A 14678-nucleotide genomic window follows, 5' to 3' on the forward strand; every position below is an offset into this window, starting at 1 on the left:
GTCTCTTCAATAAGTGGTGCTTGGAAAACTGAACAGCTACATGTAAAAGAATGAAATTAGAACACTCCCTAACACCATACTCAAAAATAAACTCAAAATGGATTAAAGACCTAAATGTAAGACCGGACACTATAAAATTCTTTGAGGAAAACATAGGAAGAACACTCTGCCATAAATCACAGCAACATCTTTTTTGACCCACCTCCTAGAGTAATGGAAATAAAAACAAAAATAAACAAATGGGGGCTTCCCTGGTGGCGCAGCGGTTGAGAATCTGCCTGCCAATGCAGGGGACACGGGTTCGAGCCCTGGTCCGGGAAGATCCCACATGCCACGGAGCAACTGGGCCCGTGAGCCACAATTACTGAGCCTGCACGTCTGGAGCCTGTGCTCCGCAACAAGAGAGGCCGCGATAGTGAGAGGCCCGCGCACCGCGATGAAGAATGGCCCCCGCTTGCCGCAACTGGAGGAAGCCCTCGCACAGAAACGAAGACCCAACACAGCCATAAGTAAATAAATAAATAAATAAAAATAAAAGTTAAAAAAAAATTAAAAAATAAACAAATGGGACCTAATGAAACTTAAACGCTTTTGCACAGCAAAGGAAACTACAAACAAGACAAAAAGACAACCCTCAGAATGGGAGAAAATATTTGCAAACGTATCAACAGACAAAGGATAAATCTCCAAAATATATAAATAGCTCATGCAGCTCAATATTAAAAAAACAAACAGCCCAATCCAAAAATGGGCAGAACACCTAAATAGACTTTTCCCCAAAGAAGACATACAGATGGCCAGGAAGCACATGTAAAGCTGCTCAACATTACTAATTCTTAGAGGAATTGCAAATCAAAACTACAATGAGGTATCACCTCACACCAGTTAGAATGGGTATCATCAGAAAATCTACAAACAACAAATGCTGCAGAAGGCGTGGAGGAAAGGGAACCCTCTTGCACTGTTGATGGGAATGTAAACTGATACAGCCACTATGGAGAACAGTATGGAGCTTAAAAAACTAAAAATAGAATTACCATATGACCCAGCAATCCCACTACTGGGCATATACTCAGAGAAAACCATAATTCAAAAAGACACATGCACCCTGATGTTCATTACAGCACTATTTACAATAGCCAGGTCATGGAAGCAACCTAAATGCCCATCAACAGACGAATGGATAAAGAAGATGTGGTACATATATACAATGGAATATTACTCAGCCATAAAAAGGAATGAAATTGGGTCATTTGTAGAGACGCGGATGTACCTAGAGACTGTCATACAGAGTGAAGTAAGTCAGAATGAGAAAAACAAATATCATATATTAACACATATATGTGGAATCTAGAAAAATTGTACAGATAAGATGGTTTGCATGGCAGAAATAGAGACACAGACATAGAGAACAAACTTATGGACACCAAGGGGGGAAAGAGTGGGTGGGGGGGTGGCAGTAGGATGAATTGGGAGATTGGGATTGACATATATACACTAATATGTATAAGATAGATAACTAATAAGAACTTGCTGTATAAACTAGCTATATAAATAAAATGTAAAAAAAATAATGCTTAGACTAAATGCGGATCCTCCCCTAGGCACTCTGACCCTAAAAAGAAAAGCCAAGAAATTATGAGTAAGTCCGCAGCAGACAAGGGACACGCTGCTCTGGGCCAAAGCCAGGCAAGCCCACTGGGCACCCACATCAGGCCAACATATTTCTTTTAAGGGTGTTTTTACCCTATATGCCCTGCAGCTTATGTTTAAACTTCAATAACTCAGCAACTTTGACATTATTCCTTTAGGTATGAAAAAGTGATTGGACCATAAGACACAACTGCTAGCTAAAATGCTCTTGCTTTAAAAAAATATTTTAACTCACTTTTGAGTTATATAACCACAAAAGAAAAGAACTAAACCAGCAAGCAATATTGTGGGGAAACTGACATGACCTTCAGATCATTTAAAACACAATGTTTTTTTTTCTCTTTCACAAACTGGCTACATCTCTCATTTTCTCTAAGGCAGTTAATACTATGATATTACCACATAAATATTGGTGAAAATTATGATAAGTATTGGTGAGTAACAAATCTTGGGAAAGTATATTTCACGGTAAAAAGAAATGTTCCTTATTCCATAATAATTCTGATGCTGATACTTCTGTTGATATGTCCCTGAATTACATGCTAGATACTCTTCACAAAGAAATTTACCTTTTCTTTTCCAACTGGTTTGGCTACAAATGTAGAGAAAGCCACACTAACAAGTTTCTCAATGCCAGTGAACATGTCCTGTACTGTGACCTTGATGCTGATCTAAAAAGGAAAGAAAAATAAATTCAAAACATTTCAGCCGTCTAGACAACAGATGAGACTGCAGCATTCAAAATTCATTTATGCACTTCACCATTGTTTTGTTTTTTGAATAAAACCAGCATTTCAATTTACTTTTAACCAATACTGTCCTCTCAATGATTTTCTATAAAATTGGAAAAATATTTTTTTTCTGATTATGGAAAAATATATATTTACCATGGAAGATTTGGTAAGATTAAAAATAGATAAATGATAAAGATGGAATCTGACAATCAAAAGTAAATATTATCAGTAATTCCATCACTCAGATGAATAGTTACTAACCTTTATATAAAATTTCTTCCAGTTTAATATCATTTCATACATATGTATGAAATGTATCTATATGTATATAGTTGTGTCTGTATGTGTGTATACACACACACACAAAAGATTATCATACTGTATTTACAATTTTATACTATAACGAAATTTTTTGGCATTTATATAATAAGCGTTTTCTAATCCCACTATTACTAAATGTGGTTTTTTTTTTTGTTTTTTTGTTTTTTTTTTTAATCTAAATGTGGTTTTGAAAACAAGGTATTAATGAATTCCTTATAGCCCATCGGAGAGATGCACCATAACTTTTTTTTTAATCTTTAGTCTGAGTTTTATAACCAAGTTGACATGGACAGAATGTTATTTGTAGTCATGTTATTTGCAGCTTTGTTTCCTCTTTCAGGAGTTTTCTTTTTCAGGAATAGCAAGAAAGTAGTTGAGACATTTTATGGTGACACCACAGTGGACTGGATTTCCCCATGTGAAGAACTCTGAAGCTCTGGTCCTCATGATCACACACTGCAGAAGTGTAGGTAAACTCGGGAACATAGCCCAGAGAAATAATACTACCTTCTTGAAATAGTGGGCAACCTCGGGCATCTTAGTTCAGCACTGTGTTATCAATGATAATATCTATTTCTACATCTTTGCCAAGTACATCATGCACAAAAATAATCGTCAATTGGTGATTCACTTAACTTATGAAACCAAATTAGTATTTGCATGGTAAACGTAAGTTAACTAGATGGTGATTAACCAAATTTAAACCATCCATTTTCAACCCCCAACAACTCTCAACCCCACATAGCTTTCTACTTTCAGAAAAATAGGCAAATGAAAAATAGAATAGACAACTAATAGTAAAAACAAAGCAACAATTCTGGAGAGTTAAAACAAGTTCCAAACATTGTCTTCTATTAGAACAGTTAATTAGTTATGTACGATGGCCAAATGTCTCAAAAACATATGCCAGGGAGAATTTTACTTTGTGTCATTACAGAGTGGGTCAGATTGGAATTACATCCTATGAAAACAACTGGAAAATTGGACTGAGTATAGGAAGCAACTATTTTCACACACAGGACAGCAGGCAACACAGACCTGTGATCTCCAAGGAAAGGGAGATAAAGGAAGGGAGCACTTGCATTTCCTGGGTTCTCAGCCTGCAGGTAATTCCCAGACTATGACCAAGGAGGGGAAATGGAAACTTGCTGAATTGAAGAACCAGAAATCAAGGAGATCAAGGCAGCTGAGATTGTCCCAGAAAGGAGGGAGCTACAAAAGGAAAGAATTCCCAGGTATCTGCATATTGTTCCTGTTGAGTGTTTGGGTTGATACCAGTCTGAGCATGTGTAGGGTGAAATCTGACAAAGCCAGAAAAGAACAGCTTCTGAGGAAGAAACAGTTATTGTAAGGTAAACAGTTCCAAGAGCTCATACAGCGCTAGGAATCTGGTGTTCCCTCCAGCCAGACCTCAGTGAATACACAACACATTCATAGAGGCCATAGAAGACCACAACTTAGTAGAGGGACTAAATTAGCCCTAGATGGGGCTAGCATTTATTTTTCTTAAGATCAGAAATCTGTGCTTTCAAACTCCCTGGGTTCTTTTCTTAGCTTTTAGTCAAACTTCCTCTGGAAATTCTAGCTGCTATCAGGGAACAGGAAGAAAGGAGAAAAGAAAGGGAACTTTCATCTGTGTATGGGCTGAATATAAAGGAGAGTGCTGTCTCTCAGGAGAAAGGCCAGACCCAGAGGCTACTGTGAGGCAAAGCTCAAGAGCCCCATAGCTGAGAAATCAGGATCCAGAGGCACCATCATAAACTGTCTTTGACAGAGCTCATTTTATCCACAAGTTTTTATTACCTTTCTGATTTCTTCAAGTTTTTTTCTATTCTGTTTATAAACATACTGGGGGAAAGTGACTAAATCAGGGTAAAGCCATCACCACAGGTGTGGTTATTGCCAAAATAGTTCTTTTATGGGTTGATTTGTGTCCCTCACCAAATCTGGTACCTCAGAATGTGACCTTATTTGAAAATAGGGTGTAATTAGTTGAGATGAGATCCCTCTGGAGTAGGATGGACCCCTAATCCAATATGACTGATGTCCTTATAAAAAGGGAAAGTTTGGGGGGGCGCCTTCAAGAGGGCAGAGGAGTAAGACGTGGAGATCACCTTCCTCCCCACAAATACATCAAAACTACATCTACATGTGGAACAACTCCTACAGAACACCTACTGAATGCTGGCAGAAGACCTCAGACTTCCCAAAAGGCAAGAAACTCCCCAGGTACCTGGGTAGGGCAAAAGAAAAAAGGAAAAACAGACAAAAGAATAGGGACGGGACCTGCACTTTGGGGAGGGAGCTGTGAAGGAGGAAAAATTTCTGCACACTAGGAAGCCCCTTCACTGGCAGGGATGGGGGTGTGGGTGGGGGGGGAAGCTTTGGAGCCACGGAGGAGAGCTCAGCAACAGGGGTGCAGAGGGCAAAGCGGAGAGATTCCCGCACAGAGGATCGGTGCCGACCAGCACTCACCAGCCTGAGAGGCTTGTCTGCTCACTGGCCAGGGTGGGCAGAGGCTGGGAGCTGAGGCTTGGGCTTTGGAGGTCACATCCCAGGGAGAGGACTGGGGTTGGCTGCATGAACACAGCCTGGAGGGGGCTAGTGTGCCACAGCTAGCCAGGAGGGAGTCCAAGAAAAAGTCTGGACCTGCCTAAGAGGCAAGAGACCATTGTTTCAGGGTGTGTGAGGAGAGGGAATTCAGAGCACCACCTAAATGAGCTCCAGAGTTGGGCGTGAGCCATGGCTATCAGCGCGGACACCAGAGACGGGCATGAAATGATAAGGCGGCTGCTGCAGCCACCTAGAAGCCTGTGTGCAAGCACAGGTCACTCTCCATACCTCCCCTCCCGGGATACTGTGCAGTCCGCCACTGCCAGGGTCCCGTGATCCAGGGACAACTTCCCTGGGAGAACACACGGTGCACCTCAGGCTGTTGCAACGTCTCACTGGCCTCTGCCACCACAGGCTCGCCCCACCTTCCATACACCCCCTTCCCCCAGCATGAGTGAGCCAGAGCCCCCTAATCAGCTGCTCCTTTAACCCTGTCCTGTCTGGGTGGGGAACAGACGCCCTCAGGCAACTTACACACACAGGCGGGGCCAAATCCAAAGCTGAACCCCAGGAGCTGTGCGAACAAAGAAGAGAAAGGGAAATTTCTCCCAGCAGCCTCAGGAGCAGCGGATTAAACCTCCACAATCAACTTGATGTGCCTGCATCTGTGGAATACCTGAATAGGCAACGAATCATCCCAAATTTGAGGCGATGGACTTTGGGAGCAGCTGTAGACTTGGGGTTTGCTTTCTGCATCTAATTTGTTTCTGGTTTTATGTTTATCTTAGTTTAGTATTTAGAGCTTATTATCATTGGTAGATTTGTTTATTGATTTGGTTGCTCTCTTCCTTTTTTTATTTTTTTCTATATATTTATATATTTCCTTTTTCTCTTTTTGTGAGTGTGTATGTGTATGCTTCTTTGTGTGATTTGTCTGTATAGCTTTGCTTTTGCCATTTGTCCTAGGGTTCTGACTGTCCGTTTTGTTTGTTTGTTTTTAACTATAGTTTTTACCGCTTGTTATCCTTGGTGGATTTCTTTTTTGGTTTGGTTACACTCTTCTTTCTTTCTTTTTTTAATTACTTTTTTATTTTTAATAACTTATTTTATTTTATTCTTTTTTTCTCTCTTCCTCCTTCCCTCACTCCATCTCTTCCTTCCTTCCTTCCTTCCTTTCTTTCTCCCTTTTTTTCTGAGACGTGTGGCTGACAGGGTCTTGGTGCTCTGGCCGGCTGTCAGGCCTGAGCCTCTGAGGCAGGAGAGCCGAGTTCAGGACATTGGCCCACCAGACACCTCCCAGCCCCACATAATATCAAATGACAGAAACTCTCCCAGAGATCTCCATCTCAACGCTAAGACCCAGCTCCACTCAATGACCAGCAAACTACAGTGGTGGACACCCTATGCCCAACAACTAGAAAGACAGGAACACAAACACACGCATTAGCAGAGAGGCTGCCTAAAATCATAAGAAGTTCACAGACACCCCAGAACACACCACCGGACATGGTCCTGCTCACCAGAAAGACAAGATCCAGCCTCATCCACCGGAATGCAGGCACCAGTCCCCTCTACCAGGAAGCCTACACAACCCACTACGCCATCCTTACCCACTGGGAGCAGACACCAAAAACAATGGGAACTACAAACCTGCAGCCTGCTAAATGGAGACCCCAAACACAGTAAGTTAAGCAAAATGAGAAGACAGAGAAATACACAGCAGATGAAGCAGCAAGGTAAAAACCCACCAGACCAAACAAATGGAGAGGAAATAGGCAGTCTACCTGAAAAAGAATTCAGAGTAATGATAGTAAAGATGATCCAAAATCTTGGAAATAGAATGGAGAAAATACAAGAAACGTTTAACAAGGATCTAGAAGAACAAAAGAGCAAACAAACAATGATGAACAGCGCAATAAAAGAAATTAAAAATTCTCTAGAAGGAATCAATAGCAGAATAACAGACAGAAGAATGGATAACTGACCTGGAAGATAAAATAGTGGAAATAACTACTACAGAGCAGAATAAAGCAAAAAAAATGAAAAGAATTGAGGACAATTTCACAGACCTCTGGGACAACATTAAACACACGAACATTCGAATGATACGGTTCCCAGAAGAAGAAGAGGAAAAAAAGGGACTGAGAAAATATTTGAAGAAATTATAGTTGAAAATTTCCCTACTATGGGTAAGGAAATAATCAATCAAGTCCAGGAAACGCAGAGAGTCCCATACAGGATAAATCCAAGGAGAAACACGCAAAGACACATATTAATCAAACTATCAAAAATTAAATACAAAGAAAAAATATTAAAAGCAGCAAGGGAAAAGCAACAATTAACATACAAGGGAATCCCCATAAAGTTAACAACTGATTTTTCAGCAGAAACTGCAAGCCAGAAGGGAGTGGCAGGACATAGTTAAAGTGATGAAAGGGAAAAACCTACAACTGAGATTACTCTACCCAGCAAGGATCTCATTCAGATTCAACAGAGAAATTAAAACCTTCACAGACAAGCAAAAACTAAGAGAATACAGCACCACCAAACCAGCTCTACAACAAATGCTAAAGGAACTTCTCTAGGCAGGAAACACAAGAGAAAGAAAAGACTTACAATAACAAACCCAAAACAATTAAGAAAATGGTAATAGGAGCATACGTATCGATAATTACCTTAAATGTAAATGGATTAAATGCTCCAACCAAAAGACATAGACTGGCTGAATGGATACAAAAACAAGACCCGTACATATGCTGTCTACAAGAGACCCACCTCAGACCTAGGGACACATACAGACTGAAAGTGAGAGGATGGAAAAAGATATTCCATGCAAATGGAAATCAAAAGAAAGCTGGAGTAGCAATTCTCATATCACACAAAATGGACTTTAAAATAAAGACTATTACAAGAGACAAAGAAGGACACTACATAATGATCAAGAGATCAATCCAAGAAGAAGATATAACAATCGTAAATATTTATGCACCCAACAAAGGAGCACCTCAATACATAAGGCAAAAGCTAACAGCCATAAAAGGGGAAATCGACAGTAACACAATAATAGTAAGGGACTTTAACACCCCACTTTCACCAATGGACAGATCATCCAAAATGAAAATAAATAAGGAAACACAAGCTTTAAATGATACATTAAACAAGATGGACTTAATTGATATTTATAGGACATTCCATCCAAAAACATAAGATTACACTTTCCTCTCAAGTGCTCTTGGAACATTCTCCAGGATAGACCATATCTTGGGTCACTAGTCAAGCCTTGGTAAATTTAAGAAAATTGAAATTGTATCAAGTAATTTTTCTGATCACAATGCTATGAGACTAGATATCAGTTACAGGAAAAAAATCTGTAAAAAATACAAACACATGGAGGCTAAACAATACACTACTAAATAAGCAAGAGATCACTGAAGAAATCAAAGAGGAAATCCAAAAATACCTAGGAGCAAATGACAATGAAAACACGAATACCCAAAACCTATGGGATGTAGCAAAAGCAGTTCTAAGAGAGAAGTTTATAGCAATACAATCCTACCTCAAGAAACAAGAAACATCTCAAATAAACAACCGAGCCTTACACCTAAAGCAATTAGAGAAAGAAGAACAAAAAACCCCCAAAGTCAGCAGAAGGAAAGAAATCATAAAGATCAGATCAGAAATAAATGAAAAAGAAATGAAGGAAACGATAGGCAAAGATCAATAAAACTAAAAGCAGTTTCTTTGAGAAGATAAACAAAACTGATAAACCATTAGCCAAACTCATCAAGAAAAAAAGGGAGAAGACTCAAATCAGTAGAATAAAAATGAAAAAGGAGAAGTAACAACTGACACTGCAGAAATACAAAGGATCATGAGAGATTACTACAAGCAACTCTATGCCAATAAAATGGACAACCTGGAAGAAATGGACAACTTCTTAGAAAAGCACAACCTTCTGAGGCTGAACCAGGAAGAAATAGAAAATACAAACAGACCAATCACAAACACTGAAATTGAGACTGTGATTAAAAATCTTCCAACAAACAAAAGCCCAGGACCAGATGGCTTCACAGGCGAATTCTGTCAAACATTTAGAGAAGAGCTAACACCTATCCTTCTCAAACTCTTCCAAAGTATAGCAGAGGGAGGAACACTCCCAAACTCATTCTACAAGGCCACCATCACCCTGATACCAAAACCAGACAAAGATGTCACAAAGAAAGAAAACTACAGGCCAATGTCACTGATGAACATAGATGCAAAAATCCTCAACAAAATACTAGCAAACAGAATCCAACATCACATTAAAAGGATCATACACCATGATCAAGTGGGGTTTATCCCAGGAATGCAAGGATTCTTCAATATATGTAAATCAACCAATGTGATAAACCACATTAACAAATTGAAGGGTAAAAACCATATGATCACCTCAATAGATGCAGAAAAAGCTTTCAACAATATTCAACACCCATTTATGATAAAAACCCACAAGAAAGTAAGCATAGAGGGAACTTACTTCAACATAATAAAGGCCATATATGACAAACCCACGGCCAACATTGTTATCAATGGTGAAAAACTGAAACCATTTCCACTAAGATCATGAGCAAGACAAGGTTGCCCACTCTCACCACTATTATTCAACATAGTTTTGGAAGTTTTAGGCACAGCAATCAGAGAAGAAAAAGAAATAAAAGGAATACAAATTGGAAAAAAAGAAGTAAAACTGTCACTGTTTGCAGATGACATGATACTATACATAGAGAGTCCTAAAGATGCTACCAGAAAACTACCAGAGCAAATCAATGAATTTGGTAAAGTAGCAGGATACAAAATTAATGCACAGAAATCTCTTGCGTTCCTATCTACTAATGATGAAAAATCTGAAAGTGAAATTAAGGAAACACTCCCATTTACCAAAAAGAATAAAATACCTAGGAGTAAACCTACCTAGGGAGACAAAAGACCTGTATGCAGAAGACTATAAGATACTGATGACAGAAATTAAAGGTGATACAAAGAGATGTAGAGATACACCGTGTTCTTGGATTGGAAGAATCAACATTGTGAAAATGACTGTCCTACCCAAAGCAATCTACAGATTCAATGCAATCCCTATCAAACTACCAATGGCATTTTTCACAGAACTAGAACAAAAAATTTCACAATTTTTATGGAAACACAAAAAGTTCGTGTGTTCGTGGGTTTAATGTCCCAGAGGTCTGGGAAATTGTCCTCAATTCTTTTCATTTTTTTTGCTTTATTCTGCTCTGTAGTAGTTATTTCCACTACTTTCTTGAGAAAGAAAAATGGAGCTGGAGGAATCAGGCTCCCTGACTCCAGAGTATACTACAAAGCTACAGTAATGAAGACAGTATGGTACTGGCACAAAAACAGAAATATAGATCAATGGAACAGGATAAAAAGCCCAGAGATAAACCCATGCACATATGGTCACCTTATCTTTGATAAAGGAGGCAAGAATATTCAATGGAGAAAAGACAGCCTCTTTAATAAGTGGTGCTGGGAAAACTGGAGAGAAATGGAAATAAAAACAATAAACAAATGGGACCTAATGAAACTTAAAAGCTTTTGCACAGAAAAGGAAACCATAAAGAAGATGAAAAGACAACCCTCAGAATGGGAGAAAATATTTGCAAATGAAGGAACTGAGAAAGGATTAACCTCCAAAATATACAAGCAGCTCATGCAGCTCAATATCAAAAAAACAAACAACCCAATCCAAGAATGGGCAGAAAACCTAAACAGACATTTCTCCAAAGAAGATATACAGATTGCCAACAAACACATGAAAGTATGCTCAACATCACTAATCATTAGAGAAATGCAAATCAAAACTACAATGAGGTATCACCTCACACCTGTCAGAATGGCCATCATCAAAAAATCTACAAACAATAAATGCTGGAGAGGGTGTGGAGAAAAGGGAACCCTCTTGCACTGTTGGTAGGAATGTATATTGATACAGCCACGATGGAGAACAGTATGGAGGTTCCTTAAAAAACTAAAAGTAGAACTACCATATGACCCAGCAATCCCACTACTGGGCATATACCCTGAGAAAACCATAATTCAAAAAGAGTCATGTACCCCAATGTTCATTGCAGCTCTATTAACAACAGCCAGGACATGGAAGCAACCTAAGTGTCCATTGAAAGATGAACAGATAAAGAAGATGTGGCACATATATACAATGGAATATTACTGAGCCATAAAAAGAAACGAAATGGAGTTATTTGTAGTGAGGTGGATGGACCTAGAGACTGTCATACAGAGTGAAGTACGTCAGAAAGAGAAAAACAAATACCATATGCTAACACATATATATGGAATCTAAAAAAAAAAAAGGGTCTGAAGAACCTAGGGGCAGGACAGGAATAAAGACGCAGACATAGAGAATGGACTTGAGCACACGACGAGGGGGTAGGGTAAGCTGGAACGAAGTGAGAGAGTGGCATGGACATATATACACTACCAAATGTAAAATAGATAGGTAGTGGGAAGTAATCACATAGCACAGGGAGATCAGCTCAGTGATTTGTGTCCACCTAGAGGGGTGGAATAGGGATGGTGGGAGGGAGATGCAAGAGGGAGGACATATGGGGATGTATGTATATGTATAGCTGATTGACTTTGTTATAAAGCAGAAACACACCTTAGTAAAGCAATTATACTACAATAAAGATGTTAAAATTTTTTTTAATAAAAAGGGAAAATTTGGACACATACACACACACACAGGGAGAACACCACGTGCAGATGAAGGCTGAGATCGGGGTAAAGCAAACCACTGGCAAACCACCAGAGGTTAGGAGGAAGGATGGAGGCAGATTCTCTCCCATAGGCCTTGGAAGGAACCAACCGTACTGACACCTTGATTTAGGACTGCTAGCCTTCAGAACAGAGACAATAAATTTCTGTTGTTTAAGGCACCTAATCTGTGAAACTTTGTCAAAGAATCCCTAAGAAACAAATGTAAGTCCCTACATGTCTTTTGTGCCCAGACATCAAAGGGACTGCTACAGAGCAAACAACAAGTTGCAATATGGGATCCAGGAACTCCTTTCCTGCTATTTTAACCTGGATAGAGACTTCAAAAGCTCCCAAGAATTTTGTATTCATAGCTATAATAAAGAAAAGAAAACCAGGTAGACGAAGAAGAAAAATCTAAGCTTCCCTTCTTGCTCCAATTACTCTGCCTTTCAAAAACTAATCGTGGGGCTAGTTTTCAGTATAGGTGAGGAGATAGAGAACAAGTAGAATTAGAATAGCAATAGAGTCAGAATAATTAAGAAATAAAACCTATACCTGGCAAAGAACCAAGAGAGTGCCCTCCCTTGTATGTTTACTTTGTGTATATCCTTTTATGTAAAAATAGTACATTGCATCACATTTAATTTTAGTAGCAGGGAAACACAGGCTTATTATTTACCTGTGAGCCTGACTACAGATTCAAGGGCCTTCTGAAATTCAGAATCACATGAACTCCAAGTTATTCCAGGCCTCCTCCTCTCTCCTCTGTAAACAATGAAGAAATGAGCACCAACAGGCAGAAGGAAGAAAAGGGAGCCTCTTACCTCCATGCTTGTGCTGAACGCTCTAGTCACTTTCGCTTTGATGGTTATAACTTGTCCAACTCTAGTTAAAAAAAAACAACAAAAAAACAGTAATTCTAGCGCATCTCATTTCTGACTTGAAGATTCACTTAAATGTGTGTGCCATAGAACAGTTCCACCTTATGCTGATAATGTTCATGCATGAGAAATTCAAATTAATAACATAACAAGACAGCACTAAAAATAGATACTGATTATTGTAAACCACACAAGAGTTAGCTGACTACCTCTTTTTAACAGAAAACGGCCTTTGCAAAGATGGTGTGCAAAATGATTTCCAAATCTACAACAGATACTTGACTGTACCACAGCTGTTTGGTTAAGAGAAAACAAACACACATGCAAACCTATACAATTGATATTTTTAAATGTTGGTTAACAAATAAATGGGAAACATACAAGCAAGCAAGCAAGCAAACAAACAATACCTTCACTAGGTTTACAGGAGCCCTCAATGTTGCCAGATGATCCATTCACTCCACATTATTACTGGGACTCTGGTCATGTAACCCTAAGTTGTTTCAAAGCTTTTGTGTCTGGCCCTTCAGTCACCTAAGGGTCTACCCAATATAAGCCTCCTCAATTTCTCTCCCTGACTTCAAAGTTGAACTACATTCTCACTCTTCTTCTCAATCTTCTGTTTCAGGGGAAGAAAAATAGATCTCTTCCAGACCTCTTTCTTTACCCGTGCCCTTGATCCCATCCTGCTCTTACCTTTCCTCCTGCACCATGGCCTAGCTTAGGCAGCTCTTTTCTCTTTTGTACCCTCAATCTCTGCCCCTTCCTTGACTCCTTATCAGTCTGTGAAAATGTTCAAGGCTTTTCCTTGCTAAAAATCTTTCTCTCAAGTTTATTCTATCACAACATTTTTTTCTCTTCTCCTCTATATTTCTCCATATTCAAACTTCCTAAAATAATCTTTTTCTTTTTCCAGCTCATACATTTAACAAATGTTTACTGAGTTACAACTAGTCCTGGCACTAAGCTAAGACCTCAGGATACAGTGATTAACAAGACAAGGTTGATGACATCAAGGAGACCAGTCTTCACTTGGGACACCAGGATGCAGACAGATGAAGTGAAAAGCTATGAAATTTTTCAAAAGGAAGAAAGAATCAAGTATTGCAAAAGCACCCAGAAGTGACTAATTTGAAAAGTCAGGGAAGGAGCCATAGAAGAGGTAACATCTGAGATGGGTCTTGAAGGATTAGGATTTTTGTCAGGTTCAGAAGTTTGGGGGTTTCATCTCTCATTCACTTCTCAGCCACTCAAATCTAGCTGTTGCTTCCACATCTTACTCCTGATCTCTCTGAAGTCACTTCATAACAGCTAAATCCAAGGTCTCCTCTCATTTAACAGCATCAATCAACCTCTTTCTTCAGGAAACCTTCTCTTCCCTTGGCTTCCAAAATACTGTTCTCTCTTCATTCTCAGTTTTCTTCACTGATTTCCCTTTCTTAATCCATCCCTTAAGGGTAGCCATCCACCAAATTTATGCTCTTTGTTTTTTTCTCATTTCAGCCTCTTCCTGAAGACCTTGTTCTCATCCACAATCCTATCATCTTTATAGAGATGATTCTCAAATCTAAATCTTTAGCCCGAAACTCATTCTTGAAACACAAAGCCATATTTTCAAACTTCTCTCAGCAGATTCAGCTAATAGTTATGGAGGCCCTACTAGGCTGAGTGATAGCTGCTTGCACACACATTACCTAATTTAACTGAATCCCCACATTTAGCACATGTGAACCCAAACCAATTTTCTCTTTTCCTTAAA

At 39.2% G+C, this 14678-nt stretch overlaps 1 protein-coding gene across 1 annotated transcript in view; it reads right to left on the bottom strand.

The window, feature by feature from the left end:
* ACOT12 (acyl-CoA thioesterase 12) overlaps window positions 1-14678 on the bottom strand; it is a 55162-nt gene that overhangs the window by 32317 nt on the left and 8167 nt on the right. Inside the window, exons 3-4 of the mRNA XM_068535596.1 lie at window positions 12863-12923; window positions 2223-2324 (exon numbers count right to left, since the gene is read on the bottom strand). Of these exons, the coding sequence (XP_068391697.1) occupies window positions 2223-2324; window positions 12863-12923 (163 nt within the window). The remainder of the gene's footprint in view (window positions 1-2222; window positions 2325-12862; window positions 12924-14678) is intronic.

Source organism: Eschrichtius robustus, chromosome 2 (genome assembly GCF_028021215.1).
Source record: "Eschrichtius robustus isolate mEscRob2 chromosome 2, mEscRob2.pri, whole genome shotgun sequence".
In the NCBI taxonomy this organism is placed as follows: Eukaryota; Metazoa; Chordata; class Mammalia; order Artiodactyla; family Eschrichtiidae; genus Eschrichtius; species Eschrichtius robustus.